The 16,493-nt window shown below is 40.7% G+C and overlaps 3 protein-coding genes across 4 annotated transcripts in view; 2 read left to right on the top strand and 1 right to left on the bottom strand.

Moving 5' to 3' along the window:
• The window catches only part of LOC143871022 (RNA polymerase II transcriptional coactivator KELP-like), a 107,898-nt gene that overhangs the window by 7,464 nt on the left and 83,941 nt on the right, over positions 1–16,493 (top strand). For both annotated transcript variants that reach the window (XM_077376654.1, XM_077376645.1), the window contains one exon: positions 6,188–6,284. In XM_077376654.1, the coding sequence (XP_077232769.1) occupies positions 6,188–6,282 (95 nt within the window). In that variant the 3' untranslated portion in view covers positions 6,283–6,284. The remainder of the gene's footprint in view (positions 1–6,187; positions 6,285–16,493) is intronic.
• Positions 3,164–4,121, top strand: LOC143882237 (uncharacterized). Its single transcript, XM_077385730.1, has 2 exons — positions 3,164–3,448; positions 3,544–4,121. Exons 1-2 carry the CDS (start codon positions 3,384–3,386, stop codon positions 3,833–3,835), a joined length of 357 nt encoding a protein of 118 aa, XP_077241845.1. The 5' UTR covers positions 3,164–3,383; the 3' UTR covers positions 3,836–4,121.
• On the bottom strand, positions 6,584–7,132 carry LOC143882056 (uncharacterized). Its single transcript, XM_077385453.1, has one exon. The coding sequence runs from the start codon at positions 7,130–7,132 to the stop codon at positions 6,584–6,586; it is 549 nt and encodes a 182-aa protein (XP_077241568.1).

Genomic DNA, 16,493 nt, shown 5'->3' with positions numbered 1-16,493 from the left:
GAATTAGGGGTTGTGGAACGTGGAGGAGAATGAAATGTAGCGGGTAGGATAGTGGTAAAAATAGTAAGGGTGGAAGAGAGGTGATAGAGGAGGTGTGCTAGCGGGTTTTGGTTTGGAATAAGGGAAGGGTTATGGGGTAGAATGAGAAGAACATTCTCTGGCCTGAGATGGTCATCCAACCAATGAAAAGTGGAATTTGAAGGGTCGAGGGAACTGGTTTGCCAAGTTCAGTAAGAATTGAACTTAAAGGAAAAACAATGAAGTAAAGAAGGAGATGGAACTGGCTCATGTTTCTAATTCTCAACTCAACTCAACTCAACAAAGCCTTTGTCCCAAGCTAGTTGGGGTCAGCTAAATGAATCCTCTAGAAAAAAATTTCATTTCATAGAAGAGTGGCAAAGCTATTCGGCCGGCTGCCAACCTGACGCCAACCCTCCTCATTTATCCTGGCTTGGGACAGGCTGTGGAAAACACAGGCGGAGTTGCTCATGTTTCCAATGAAGGGTAGAAAAAGCTTGGTGCTCTTCCTAGGTGAGCATTTTCGTGCTGAGGTGCCCCTGGAATTTTATGGAAGAAGGGTGGAGAATATACTTATAAATTTCGTTTCGTTTCGTACGAAATGGACGAAACATTTCGTTTTCGTTCCGAAAACGAAACGTAATCTTCAAAATTTCGTTTTGTCTGAAATTTCGGTCATTCGTTCGAAATTGACCGAAATTTCGGATTTCGTCCGAAATGGACAAAATTTTCTGAAATTGGCTATAACGGCTAGTTTGACTGTTTTTGTAGAAATTACATCAATGCCCCTGTAACGGCTCTTTTGGGTTTTTGACCATTTTAGCCTCCAAATGTGACCGTTTATAGCTGTTGGGAAGGGTATTCTAGTCATTTTTACTTGCACAAACAATAAAAAACTCTATAAATAGCATTTCCCCTACCTTCTTCTCCTCCACCTTCACATAAGTGATTCTCCTTCTCTTTTCTACTTTCACTTACACTATCTATTCTAATAAATTTCCTACAAGTCTACACTCTTCTTCAACTCAATCCAAGTCCATTTTGGAGCAAAGGGAAGGCCTACCTTCAACTTACAACTACAAGAACTATTTCCTAAGGCTTGCAAATTACAAGTTACACTACAAATTTCAAGTGAAGGCTTACAAGTTACACTACAAATTTCAAGTGAGGGAAGGCTAATATTATCTTATTCTCTTCAAATCAAGTTCAACCTCAAGGTTCTCTTTATTTCTTTCCATTTCCTTTCTTTTTATTTCTTACTTCATTTGTCCCCTTCTACTTCATTTTTTTGTAATTTGTTTCAATTTTCTTTCTTCTAATTCATTTTCCCCTTCTTCTACTTCATTTCAAAATGAGTGGGTCGGGCTCGGGACCTTCTGCAGGAGCATCCTCTATTGGTTCGGCACCCGCTAGATCGGTGACCCGGCATGGGCTTACGGTACATTGGTTCCGGGTCAAAAAAATAAAGTAACTTGTGTCTTCTGTGGCAAAGTCATATCGGGTGGAGGTATAACCCGCTTGAAAGAACATTTAGCGGCTGTTTCTGGTGAAGTAGCATCATGCAAAAAAGTGACTGAAGATGTAAAATATCGAATGAAGCAACTTTTAGATGCAAAGAGAAAAGAAAGGGCTAGGATGAGCCTATCCAGAGCAGAGGTTGGAGGTTTTTATGGCACACCAGACGAAGAAGAAGAGCAGGATGAAGAAGACATTGGCACACAATTGCCTCAACAAAGAGGTAAGGAAGTTCTTGTAGAACCGAGTGGTACAAAAAGGAAGAAGAAGGGATCAGGAATTTCTTTGCACCACGAACAACCCCTGGAGCCCAGCCAAGCATTAAAAGTGCTTTGGCTACCAAAGAAACAATGGATAGAGCAGACATGGCGGTTGGCATGCTTTGCTACGATGCCAATCTCCCTTTCAACGTTGCCAATTCACCTTTCTGGCAACCTATGTTTGATGCTGTGAATGCCGTGGGTTCGGGTTATAAGGCACCTACTTATCATGCTTTAAGGGGTTTCATTTTGAAGAATACAGTAGATGAGGTAAACAACTACTTGGAGGAGATTAAGATGTCATGGAGATACACTGGCTGTAGCATTATGGCAGATGGATGGACAGACACCAAACAACGTTCTCTAATCAACTTTTTGGTGTACTGCCCTAAAAGAGTCATATTCCTCAAATCCGTTGATGCATCTGGCATAGTGAAGAATGCCGTTGAATTATACAATATCTTTGAAAAGATTGTCGGAGAGGTGAATCCGGAATATGTGGTGCAATTTGTAACTGACAGTGAGCCAAGTTACAAAGCTGCTGGGAAAAGATTAGAAGCCGCATTTGGTACATTCTTCTGGACTCCGTGCGCAGCTCATTGCTTAGATCTCATCTTGGAGCATCTGTGCAAACCGACTGTATTTCCTCACATAGCAACCACAATTGAGAGGGCTCGGACGATTACAAAGTTCATCTACAACCATGGAAGCCTCTTGAATTTGATGAGGAAGAAGCTCACAGGTGGGAAGGAGTTGTGTCGCCCTGCTACAACCAGATTTGCTACAAATTTCATTAGGATACAAAGTCTGGTGTTGAATCGGAAAACATTTCAGCAGATGTTTGTGTCTGATGAGTATAGTACTAGTAGGTTTGTCCAACACCCACTGAGTGAAGGGGTAGTGAGTACTGTGTTGGATAAATCTTTTTGGGACCAATGCAAGTACATTATAAACATCACCGAGCCTTTAGTGAGAGTGCTGCGTTTGGTAGATCGACAGGACAAACCGGCGATGGGTTACCTATATGAGGCCATGGATAAGGCCAAAGAGAACATCAAGGAGAGGTTGAAGAGAAAATCAGATTACATGCCCATCTGGAGGATCATCGACCGAAGATGAGATAGGCAACTCCACAGTCCCCTCCATGCAGCAGGATATTTTCTTAACCCTGCTCTCTTTTTCACTCCTACCTTCTCTAGGCACAGTGAAGTAACCAGAGGCTTGTTGGCATGCATCACTCGACTGGTACCTGATGAAGCTACACAAGACCTCATCACCAATCAGATTGAGGATTATCGAGAGGCTAAGGGTATATTTGGAATGAAGCTTGCAATCTGCAACGGAACGAAGTTGGGACCAAGTATATTTGAGTTGTTTGTTTAATTAAGTATAATTCATTTTAACTTTCAGTTTCTCAACAAATAATGCTTTACTATTTGTTACTTTACAGTTGCATGGTGGAATCAATTCGGAGGTGACGTGGAAGAATTACAGACCTTTGCGATCAGAATCCTCAGTCAGACCTGCAGTGCGACTGGGTGTGAAAGGAATTGAAGCACCTTCGAACACATTCACTCTGCAAAGAGAAATATGTTGGAGCACCAGAGATTAGATGACTTGGTGTTTGTCCATTACAATCTTAAGTTTCGAGAAAGGTATACAACGTAATATAATGTTTTCAACTCTCACCTCATCACTTTAAGCTTTAAAGTTTAACCTTTGACATTAAACTTAATGTTTTCCTTTTCAGGGACTTGTTGAAGAAATCATCTACCACTAGTGACCCTTTGAGCATAGACCATCTGGATGTCATGATGGATTGGGTTGCAGAAGAAGATGTCATATTCACGCCGGAAGACATTGGGTGGGAAAATCTTAAAGCACCTACTGCTGTGGTTGAGGCCGGGGACGACGACGACAACGACGACTTTCTCATGCCTCTTGAAGAAGATGTCCCTACTGGTGGTCCAGGCGGTGATGACGGCGGCGACGATGACGACGAAGAAGACATTGAGTATGATCATCCGGGTTACAATGACTGAGAGTTGTTGCTACTAGCTATTGTCTATGTTTCACTTTCATGTATCTTTTTTTTTTTTATGTTTTTCTATGTATCAGACTATCAGTTGGACTTGTGCAAGACTTTATGTGTTTAAGTAATGAAGATGCATTTTGGGACACATATTTTGGACTATTTATTAGTTTTTCATCTTTTTCTATTGATTTTTTATTTTTTTGGATTTTTCTCATATTTTTTAATATATTTTTTGTGTGAACGAAAAGTTTCGACCGAAATGCACCGAAATGACCGAAATCCCACCGAAATTTCGTTTCGGTGGCCAAAACGAAATGGCGACCGAAACGGAATTTACAACTAAGGAGATGGAACTGAGTTTGGAATAGAGGGATTTTCTAGGTAGCCGGTGTCATATCCCAGGGCATCTTTTGTTTGTTTCTTTTTTTTGGGACTCCTGGTCCCAGCTCGTTGTAAAGTTGCTTGAGATCTAAATATAATGTCATTTTTCAAAAAAAAAATGAAGGGTAGGAAAAGGTAAGCTGCTGGTTGGGTGTGATCGAGACAAGAAGGCAGAGTTTTGCACTTTGTTGGGCAGCAATTAGTCCACGTTTTTTAGTGAGTCGGGAACAGAAAGCTTGGTGTATATGGAGCGCAATTCAGGCGCTAATGAGGAGAAAGTGTAGGCTGCTCTCCAAGAGAACAAACTGGAACGACGAGCACGCAGGGTTGTGTTTACTGCGGAAAAATTCAACAAGGCTGAACTTGGTATGATCACCACGGCAGCCATGCTTTTTTTGCTTGTTAAGTGTGCTGAAATTGCAGGTATTGTGGGTAGATTTTGCTTAAAGAAAATGGACGGAAGCCCTAGTTGAAGACGAGTAGTAGCAGCATTATCTTGCAGCGAAAGTGAAGGTGAGTTTCTGGTGGTGCGCGTTGTCCTGCTGAAATGATGAGCAGCAGACAACACAAACCTTTTGTTTTTTGTAATCCAATTTGTTGTTGTAATCTTACGATATGGGATTTTAGAACCTATCAAACTGAGCAACTTTTAACAAACTGGCTAAATCAAATATTTAACTAGTTATTAATTTTAGAGAAAACCAAACTGGAAACTGCTAGTTACTATTCCTAATGACTTGAAAAAAAATAGAACAGCTAATTTTGGACAACCCAAATAAGAAACATATTAAAATAGAAACTTCCAAATATGGAACCCAAAACCCAAATGTAGAAAGGGATGTCTAAATCTGCAAACTTGTCAAATTAGGAACTTGACCAAAATAGAAACGGACAAAATTAGAAAACAACAAAATTCGGAATTGGTAAAATTGGAAAATTCCAAAAATGGCAGGTGTCTTGATGATTCCATTCTACTAGCTTGATCCCCGATCTGGATGTCTTTAGGGGGCGGATCTTCGAGCTAAGAATTTTTTATGGCCCGATCATGGATCTGAGATTTCTGTCCGATGATTGACTTGGGCTGACAAGATGTACCTACATCGCCCGGGGAAGTAAAGCAGGCGAATATATCACTTCCCTTTCTATCTGTTCTTTGTTTAATGTTGCACTATCCGTGAATTAGCTTTGTCTGTTGTTTGATTGATACTATACTTTTGCAGACCAACTCATTTATTGCAAAGGAGACTCGGTAGAGCCATTTCTTTATATATTCCTAAGACTACAATAGAGCCACAGTCAGAATGTTATTGATGTTATCATGGTTTAAGATGTGAAAATTAGAAATTTAGGAATCTGCAAGTAGTAAAATCTAAATACTGGTCACATTTCTTGCTCGTATATAAAGTCAAGGAGAGCACGATTCTCTTCTGGAAAGGCAAAGGCTAGATTGGTAATGGCTCTAGAACATGTCAGAGTATCTAGGAGATGGAACACAAGCACTTGACAATCATCTGGGAACTACTGTCAATGTTATCACTACAGGAGCAATGATACCAAACCAACAGCTTCAAAAAGCACGCAGGCTACCAAAGAATTTTTCAAAGGGCGATGATGGCGAAGAGGAGTCAGATGATTTAGTCGAGGATGAGAAGGGGGCTGATGCAAATGAATTGACTAGTCTCTTCCTCACCAGTATTCTATAGGCTTCCTGCTCTTTGACGCTTAACCTAGATATTTCCTACAAGCTTTTATATTTTTACTTGCTTTTGGACCATTTTCCATATTTTTCTCAAATTGTTGTTTTATTTTTCTAGATACTGCATTTTGGTATCAGTTAATAAGCTTCAATTACCAGGAGTGAGTCTGAACACCTCAATAACTCATGCATTACTTTTAGTTTCATGCGTTAGTTTTTCATATTTGTTTTGGTGCGATTGCCTTCTGTTTTAATGCTTTGGCCATGTCGTTGTGCCCTCAGGTATAAGCTTGACAACTAAACAGTGGGCAACCTTCACGAAAGCTATCCCTGCGATTGAGGATGCCATCGAGAAGCTGGAGTCGAGGTTGAATTGAGGGTACGTATGAAGTTACTATGCATTGCTTTTGGTTCTACAATAGAATCTTCTTCTTTTTTCTATTAAGTTGTCTAGGTTTTTTTTTTCGAATTATATTTGTTAGGTTGTTTTTTTTTTTGGAGGTTTGGGTGGTGGGTACCTTGAAGTGACTTCCACTATAGAATATATATATATTTTTGAAAATTAACTTTTATTAATAAGCCAAAGCACCCATACAAGGGGACAAGGCGTCCCCATGATGTAGCGAGGTTGATCACCCCACGCCCTTACATTAAAATACATTTACAGCAATATTCCAATCATTCACACCCAATACCGGCATCCAACGCCCGGACCCAAATTCTCGTTGACTCCAGCATAGCTCCCTCTTTGGCCAATTTATCCGCTGCTTCGTTAGCGGTTCGTCTTCTATGTTCAATTTGAGGATGAACCTCTCTTACCAGATCTCTAATTTCCGCTAATATGTCCTGCAGCCTCCATGGACCTTTTGATTTTCCGATGGCCCATGCAACTACATTCGTAGAATCCCCTTCTATAATTAAGGGGGCTGACGAGTTGAGGTTATACCATTTGAGTCCAAATAGAAGAGCTCGCGCTTCCGCCTCGTTAGCGTCACATGAACCAGCCGGGCCCGAATAAGACATTATCGTGATACCTCTAGTGTCTCGAATTATACCGCCGATTTCGGCAATCCCTGGATTGTCCAGCGCACTCCCATCGAAATTAAGCTTCATCCACCCCTCCGGCGGAGCTGTCCATTTGGGTGTGACTTTTTGGACGATCTTTCTTTCACGAATTATTACAGACCAATTTCTAAGTATTTCCCTCAAGCCATAAACACAGCCCATACTCCTTTTCGCCCATGAGATTAAATCATGCGCGAAACGGAGATTTTGAGATTTTCAGTTTGATGACTTGGAATGTGCTTGCAAGTAGCATGCATTCATTTTGAGAGATTTTGAGATTCTGCATCTTGAAGGACTCCCAATCCTCCCTTACTAGCTTGTATAAAGCATGCTTCTCTTTTTGAGTGGAAGAATCAGGCTGAAATGGAAAACTGAGAATCTCTTTAAGCGATTTTTCTCCGCTTCAGAGGCGGGATTTTGATAAATGTGTGTCATAAGTTTGGTTTGCCAAACGTTCTCTTCTTGATTTCTTTTGTCAGTTTTCCGCTCGAAAATATCCAAATAAGCCCTTCCGAGAACGTTTTCGAGCACACCCTTAATCATTAGAGCTCCATGAATTGGATGGTTGACACCATTAGCAAAGAGTTGTTGTTGATGAGCGTTCTACTTGTCATGCAAAACATGACTGATTAACAATTTTATTTTGAAGAGATTATACATGTGCAAATGTTTGTATTCCGGTCTAGTTTAGGGTAATCAGAAGGGCGTCTCAAATCATTTTCGGTATAATCAATAATTTCAATGGGCAGTCTTCAAAGCACCACCTGTTTCTTCGTCCTATGCCCACTTCCAAGAAGTTTCGGTAATGACTGCTAGAGCATGTCAGCACTATTTCCTTCCTCTGTTTCTCACATATCCCACCCTTTTAGTGCCCTAGGTCCCACCCTATCCGGATGATCCTAGGCCCTTGATCGGGGGTGATGAAAATGACATCTTTTAAGATGTTTGTGAGCCATTGTTGCTTTGCACACCTCAATCTTTGTATATGTATGGCATGGATCAGGTGATGATGCATCAGATCAATGACGGCACATGGTAATCTTGCACAAATCTCTGCTATTGAGGCCCTATTCATTTTGGATTTTGAGTCCAAAACTGATTATTGGTCCAAATTAAATGAAAGGGAGATCCCCCCCTCGCCCTCTTGTAGCATAATGCGCCCCCCTTTTAACAGGAATTGTGGCAGACTTTAATGCTTTTTGACGTCAAATCACGTTAAAAGGGGGGCGCATAATCCTACAGGGCGGGGGGAAGCATCTCCCTAAATGAAATTGTATCAAATAACCAGTTTTGGATTCAAAATCAATTCTCAAAATCCAAAACGATCAGATATGATTCAGTCTACTGGGACGTATTGTTTTAGTGATTGAGACATTATGCATGATTGAGTCATGTAAGGAGACAAGAAGAAGAGGAAGTCCGGTTTTAAAATTAGACCATGAAAACAGTATGAACTGGGTCACTCGTTTACATACTAAAGTTTCTTAGTTGCTTGATACATCATTATCCTTACGCTAAAAAAGTAATAACTAAAAACTTAATACCCTCAATTTATCATTTACTTTGTTAATTTATTGAAACTATAATTTAAGGCTATCGATTTCTTTATTTTCTTCCATCTTTCCAAGTTAGCAGTTAAGGATTGGATCAAATGGGGAGTTTGTGAACCGATTGTGTGTCCATAACTGACTATTGGACTCAAAATCTTGTTTGATTTGGAATCAAATAATCAGATTTGGACTCTCAATCATTTTTCATAATCCAGAACAAACAGGGACTTAGGGTACAAAGTATGGTTAGTCTTCGGGTGGTTGCAAAACAATCCAAAATATAGATTTATTGAAAAATGTGTCTTATTTCTTATATGATTCCTAATTTAAGAGTTATGTTTGTTGCCTAATTTATTCAGAATCTTTTATATATGTGGGGGTCTTTTATGTATCCTAGTTTGACTAGAATAATACCTTTATAAAGCTCTTGGAATGAATATCCTAAAATATATAATGACCTACAACCACAAGTGTTGGGGAAAACACGGATAGACCGCAGCGGATAAATTACCCCTTCTATCTGCGAATCAAGAAACTAGCCACGGACAAGAAACCACAAAGCCCAAAAATACCAATCCATCACACAAATCAAGAACACGCTATTTTAACGTGGAAAACCCTCCGATGTGAATAGAAAAACCATGGGACAAACTCCAAAAGAAATCCACTAAGGAAAAGAGGAATACAAAGCCATTCTTCTCAAGTTTTCCCAAAACTTGAGGAATACAACAAGAATAGAAGATTTACAATCAAATCTTGGAGGAAATACAGGTTACCTCACAAACCTCTTGCAAGAGAACGCTTTCCCACCTCAAACCAAGCGTGAGAAATCTTTTTCTTCTTCTTCTCCAAGAGCGACTCCAAAACCTTAGGTTTTGGCTCCTTCTTCCCTCTTCTTGCCCCTTTTCAAACACTTCAACCTTGAATGGGGATTAGGGCTTCCAAAACCCCTTTAGGATTTTTGCCCCAAAGCAAAACCCTAGATGCCAATAGAAAACCCTTTTTTCTCTTCTCTTCTCTCCTCACACCTCGCGTCTTTTTTTCTGTTTTTTTTCACTCGTTAAACCCACCCATGACTCTCTTTTAAGAGACGTAAGTGAGTGGGGGTGGGGCCTACACAATGGGGATGGACCCACATAACAACCTCCTCCTCCAGCGCTAGAAGGAGGATCTCTGAATTGGATGCTCACGTGGCACCCCTGTCAAAGCTTTGCATAGCTCATGCTTCTTTGACACTGTCTTCGTCATCATGTCTGACGGATTCCGATCGGTGTAAATCTTGCTAATCCCCGTCAACCCATTTTCCAAAGCATCTCTAATCCAACGATACCGCACCTCAATGTGCTTCGTCTTGGAGTGGTAAGTTGCATTCTTGCTTAAATCAATGGCACTCTGACTGTCGCATCCGTCCACACATTTTTTCTGCTCCAAACTCAACAATATAAGAAAACGCTTCAGCCATAGCATCTCCTTAGAGGCTTTTGTGGCAGCAATATACTCTGCCTCTGTAGTCGATAATGCAACACATTTTTGCAGCTTTGATTGCCATGAGATGGCTTCCCTTGCAAAAGTAAACAGGTAGCGTGAAGTAGACTTCCTCTTATCTATATATCCTGCCATATCTGCATCTGTATAGCCTTCAACCTTGGGTGATGTATTACCAAAATACAAGCACTGCTTCGAAGTGCCTCTTAGATACCTTAAAATCCACTTTACAGCTTCTCAATACTGCTTGCCAGGATTTGCATATGCTATGTCGGGCCTTGTACACACCATAACATACATTATGCTCCCTACGACTGACGCATAGGGAATCTTCTCCATTCTTTCTTCTCTTCACTACTGTTTGGAGACAACTTCTTACTCGGTTTGAAGTGATCAGCTAGTGGAGTACCGACCGTGTTGCCATTTTTCATATTGAACATTTCAAGTACTTTCTCAATGTACTTTTCCTTTCATAGCCATAGCTTCTTGTTCCTTTTATCACGCTTCACTGTCATACTAAAAATCTGCTTTACAAGCCCTAGGTCTTTCATATCAAATACCCGATTTAGCTCCTTCTTTAACCTGTCAATCAGGTTAGCATCTTCACCAACAATAAGCATATCATCAACATATAATAAGAGAATAATGAAATTACCATCAGGAAACTTTCTGACATACACATAATGATCTGTAGTTGTTCTTTTGTACCTTTGATCCATCATACATGAATCGAACTTCTTGTACCAATGTCTTGAAGCTTGCTTCAACCCATACAAACTCTTCTTCAACCTGCAAATCATGTGCTCTTTGCCCTTTACATGAAAACATTCTACCTGTTCCATGTAGATTTCTTCATTCAAGTCTCCATGCAAGAAAGCTGTCTTGACATCTAGTTGATCTTCTAAATCTAGGCTAGCAGCTAGGCTTAGGATAGTGTGAATGGAAGACATCTTCACCACGGGAGAAAAAATCTCATCAAAGTCAATTCCCTTTTTCTGCCTAAATCTTTCCACAACTAGCCTTGCCTTGTACTTCATACTCTTCTTGTCATCTTCATTATTCACTTTGAGTACCCACATGTTCTTCAAACCTTTTCGACCCTTTCGCACCTCAACTAACTCATAAGTCTTGATCTTATACAAGGAATTGAGCTCTTCTTGCATAGCCTTCTGCATTGTTCTTTATGCTCATGTGTCATAGCTTCTTTGAAGTTTTCAGGTTCACCTTCTGTGAGACTCACATACTCTGATGATTGATATCTAGTCGAGGCCTTCCTTTCTCTTTCTGATCTTTTCAACATAGATGGTTCCTCTTGATATCACCGTACACATCCTCATGCACATCATCTTCATCTATTTGAGGGGCCTCACTACCCAAGCCTGATCTTCATCATCTTCAACTTGTTGCTCATCATCATCAAATGTGGGTAAGGGGACTTGAGCTTCTGCTAGCTCAACTATAACCTTTTTTGGTGTTTCTTCCTTACCAAAATCAGAAATCGATTAATCTTCATGAAAAACCTCATCGCGGCTTCTATGCAACTTTTTGGCCTTGGGATCCCACAACCTGTACCTAAATTTATCATCACCATAACCCAAAAATACACATTGGTTTGCCTTGTCATCAAGCTAAGTTGGATTCTCCTTAGGTACATGCATGAAAGCCTTGCATCCAAACACTCGTAAGTGAGTATGACACATCTTTGCTTGTCCACACTCTTTCTGGCACCTCTCCTTCTAATGGCAATGAAGGAGATTATCAGGTACCAGTGTAGCACGTTGTACACATGGCTTCACCCCGAAACTCTTGTGATAGCCCAGCCGATCACAGCATGCTTCAAATTTTTTCAACTATTATGTGATTCATTCTTTTTGCAATGCCATTGTCCTGTGGCGTATAAGGGTCGGTCTTCTCAAGGCTAATGCCAACATCTTTGCCTGTTCACACTCTTTCTGGCACCTCTCCTTCTAATGACAATGAAGGAGATCTATTTATCAGGTAGCACGTTGTACACATGGCTTCACCCTAAAACTCCTTTGATAGCCCAGGCGATGACAGCTTGCGTCAAATTTTTTCAACTATTATGTGGTTCATTCTTTTTGCAACGCCATTGTCCTGCGGCGTATAAGGGTCGGTCTTCTCAAGTCTAATGCCATGCTTCGCACAATAATCCTTTAACTTTCTTGAGGTGTACTCTTCCCCATTATCCGAGCGGAGACATTTTAAGACCTTGGACGTTTGCCTCTCAACCATAACATGAAATCTTTGAAAGATCTCAAACACTTCCATCTTTTCTCTTCATAGCATAGGTTCAAACTTTTCTGGATGCATCATCAATAAAAGAAACAAAATACAATGCACCACTAAGAGTTTTCACAGTCATAGGGCCACATACATCAGAATAAACTAAATCAAGGATGTTAGTTTTCTGATTAGCTTTAGAATGTGAGAAAGAAACCCTGTGTTGTTTTCCAACTAAACAATGACCACAGGAGTTAAGGATGCAACTTTGAGTTTTGGAAGGGAATTGTTCTCAAAATCTCCAAACCTTTCTCACTCAAGTGCCCAAGTCGCTGATGCCATAAATCTAGTTGAGATTTTTCAAGGGCATTTATCTTACCCTTAGATAACTGTCATTCTGTCTTGTAGAGGGAGTAACATTTTTTGCCTCTTGCCACAACAAGAGAGCCTTTTCTCAACTTCCACAGTCCATTGCCAAACTGTGATACATACCCTTCTTAATCAAGCTTTCCCGGTGAGATGAGATTTAATCTGAGGTCAGGATCATGTCTGACATCTTTGAGTATCAACTTGCAACCAACATTGGTGGTAATGCCAACATCACCAATGGCAACAATTTTTTATACGCCGTCATTTCCTATCTTTACCGAACCGAACTCGCCCAACTTGTACATGGTAAAGTAATCTCTGTGTGAGGCGGCATGGAAGGAGGCTCCTGAATCAACTACCCAATTCGACCCATTAGATGTTGTGCTAAAACAACCTTCACCACATATCGAGAAGATCAAAACTTCGCTCGATGCCACTGCGGTGGTTTCTTGAGTTTCTTTACTTTCTTGACCATTTTTCCTTTCTTTGCCCACGTTTGTATTTTCTGCAATCCTTCTTCATATGTCCAGGCTTCCTACAATGAAACAAACCAATCCACTTCTTGACTTGGATCATCCTCTTGTTTTGCTTCGGCTGTAATTTTTCCTGTTCTTTGATCTACCCCGTTCTTCAGTGACTAAGGCCTGGGAGTGGGAGGAATCTGAAGATTTTCTTCTCACTTCTTCATTCAACAAGCTGCTTGTAACTTGGCTCATGGTGACAATACCATCCGGCGCCGAGTTGCTAAGGGATACGACAAGAGTCTCCTAACTGTCAAGCAATAAGCTTAGTAATAACAATGCCTGGAGCTAATCATCTAACACCATCTTCATAGCCGCAAGCTAATTCACGGTGCTTTTTATCACATTTAGGTGCTATGCAACCGACTCATTCTCTTTAAACTTCAAGTTTACAAGCTTTCTAATCAAGAACGCCTTATTACCTGTCGTCTTTCTCTCATACAAACCATGCAACTTCTTCCACAAGGAACTTGCACTAGTCTCTGTCGCTACGTGGTGGAACACAACATCATTCAACGATTGCCGGATACAAGCAATAGCTTTCCTATCCAACTTCTTGCAATCATCAGCGATTACAGATCCTGCCTTCTTCTCTATACCCTCAATCTGCAAATAGATGTTTCTTGAATAGAGCAGATCTTCCATCTTGGCTATCAAGATTAACCAATTTCCTCCGTTTAGGCTAATCATCCTTGATGAGGTACTTGCCTCCATCTTTGATTCACAGATGAATAATAACCACCAATCAAGGCTCTGATACCAGTTTGTTGTGGAAAACATGGATAGACCGCAGCAGATAAATTTCCCCATTCTATCTGCGAATTAAGAAAATAGCAATGAACAAGAAACCACAAAGCACAAAAATACCAATCCACCACACATATCAAGAATACGCGATTTTAACGTCGAAAACCCTCCGATGTGAAGGGAAAAACCATGTGACAAACTCCAAAAGAAATCCACTAAGGAAAAGAGGAATACAAAGCCTTTCTTCTCAAGTTTCTCAAAACTTAAGGAATACAACAAGAATAGAAGATTAACAATCAAATCTTAGAGGAGATACGGGTTACCTTACAAACCCTTTGCAAGAGAACGCTTTCTCACCTCAAAGAACCAAGCGTGGAGAGATCTTCGTCTTCTTCTCCAAGAACCACTCTAAAACCCTAGGTTTTGGCTCCTTCTTCTTCCCTTTTGTTTCCCCTATTCAAAGACTTCAATCTTCAATGGAGATTAGGGCTTTCAAAACCCCTTTAGGATTTTGCCCCAAAGCAAAACTCTAGATGGTCGAAAGAAAACCCATTACCCCTTACATTACCCAATAGCCTTAATTGAGATAAATCTAGCAAAAATTGCCAAATTTACGGTGTCGAGACCCTTCCTTTCTGCACCACGCCATGGGCAGATTTTACACCCCACTCAGACCTAAAACTCGAATCTTTCTCAAAAATCATAGAAGATTATCTACCCCCTAACATCCACCCCTTCTAAAACCTTTAGAAGCCTCCTCCTCAAAGTCCTTTATTTCTTGAGGTCCCGCTCCCAACTCTGCAAAACAGGAGGAAGGCAAGGCAATCATCAAAACAGACTTGTCATCAAGGTTTTAAATTTCGACCGAAATCCGAAATTTCAGGTTTCGGTTGAGAGCGAACTGAAATTGGGGTAAGTCGAAACATTACAAAATTTCGACCGAAATTTCGTTTTCCCCGAAATTTCGTGCCGAAATTTAAGGAATATCTCCAAAAAATAGTCATTCAATTTTCCCCGAAACCAAAATTTAAAACCTTGCTTGTCATCACCATCTAAATAGTCATTAAGTTTGTACTTTTAGACAAGTCGCCTAAGCCGAACACTTTTCCATCTCCTCCATGATATGCTGGATTTGGAAATCTGGCAAATGAAGGTCCTCTGGAATCCGATCCAAGAATCCAGGATTTTTTCTGCTCGCAATCCTTTCTTCCACCAGCCGGATACCCACTACCTTAGTAGCTTCACAGTTTTGCCTCCTCACAACCCTTTCTTCAATTGCGAGTAGCTTAAAGAAAGGATGTTTGTGCAACAGAGGATGGGTATCTTTGAACAGAGTAAACCCACAGAGACTATACCAAGTGAACAACCTGTTTTGAGAGTCTAGCTTGAGTAATTTCCAGTACACGTGAAGAAGATCTCTCGACAATTCTTTGTGGGTTCGGGCATTGATGGAAGCCCGCTCTTCATTATAGACCATCGATCTCATCCTCTTAAGGAGGTTTTCTAAAACCTTGATCTCTATGAATAGCCGTCTGCATCGTCCTCCAGAACAAGAAGAGGATTCTCCTGAGTCACCGATATTTTCTATTCCTCCTTTGTTAATGTTGAAGACAAATAGAACCAGGTAAAATCGATGAAGTCTTTCTTGTGGCTTTTTGCCTCCTCAAAATACTGGACTAAAAGTACCTATTAATACCAATTTCAAAGCCTTGGAACATCCCACTCCTAGAAAAGAGTGCTGAAACTGAGAAGTAATGAAAAGACACGTAATGAATAATATAACCCACTTCCCAACAACCGAGAAGAGATAAGATAATAGAGACACCCGCAAACGCTTTAGTCACTATGGTCTCTTGTTTAAGGTAGGTATTAGACACACGGGCCTCCCAACCCATAAAGCCAATATCTACAACTGTCCAGGGGCCAAAGCTACTGAATTAGCCATAAACGGAGCCAATCCAAGCAGATTTGGAATAAAATTTTAAGAGATACACCAACCTGATGTTTTTCTTTCTTGATCCTAAATTTGTGACCAGAAGATTCTCCAAAATATTCATACGAAAGTTTTCTTTTGATCTTGGCCCCCTGGCCATGAAATTTAAACCATCATGATAGCCACCAGCGGCTCGATAATCAGACATGTTCCTTGCTTTTGTATGGAAGCCACCTGTCTTGGTATTCTTGATGGGCAGATCCAGGCAGGCAACTTTCCGCATAGGGGTAGGATATTTTGGCTTAGCTGTCTCGGGACCCGCCAAGAGAGGACAGGATTGACCTAAGTTCTTATTTTCATGTCCCAACACACCTTTTCCGAGGCGAACCTTAGGATCATCCTTGGGTGGCAAAACCAAAAGCTTTGATTGGTTAGATTTGAAATTTGAAACCAACACGATATCCAAAGGCTCACCATGAAGGCACCCCTGCCTCACCGGGGATCTTTCAGCAGGCGAACGGATGCCCGATCCAGGAGGGCCCAACGAGATAGAGAATTCAGGAGAACAAGCACAAATTTTATTTCCTGTAGAACAACCCCAATGGTGTAGGTTAGGCCTAAAATCCTGATTTTAAGGCAGGCATTAGGACCGAGACGAAACTCGTACAATTATGGTT

This window comes from Tasmannia lanceolata, unplaced genomic scaffold (genome assembly GCF_043159265.1).
Source record: "Tasmannia lanceolata isolate RefF3 unplaced genomic scaffold, GAP_Taslan_0.1 ptg000002l, whole genome shotgun sequence".
Classification (NCBI taxonomy): domain Eukaryota; kingdom Viridiplantae; phylum Streptophyta; class Magnoliopsida; order Canellales; family Winteraceae; genus Tasmannia; species Tasmannia lanceolata.
Note: the sequence above shows the minus strand (reverse complement) of the source record. Positions and strands in the feature narration are given on the sequence as shown.

Coding starts and splice junctions, on each gene's coding strand:
- LOC143882237 (XM_077385730.1), top strand. CDS start 3,384: ATGTTGGAGCACCAGAGATTAGATGACTTGGTGTTTGTCCATTACAAT. Junction 3,449..3,543: donor AATCTTAAGTTTCGAGAAAG/GTATACAACGTA, acceptor TTTCCTTTTCAG/GGACTTGTTGAAGAAATCAT.
- LOC143882056 (XM_077385453.1), bottom strand. CDS start 7,132: ATGGGCTGTGTTTATGGCTTGAGGGAAATACTTAGAAATTGGTCTGTA.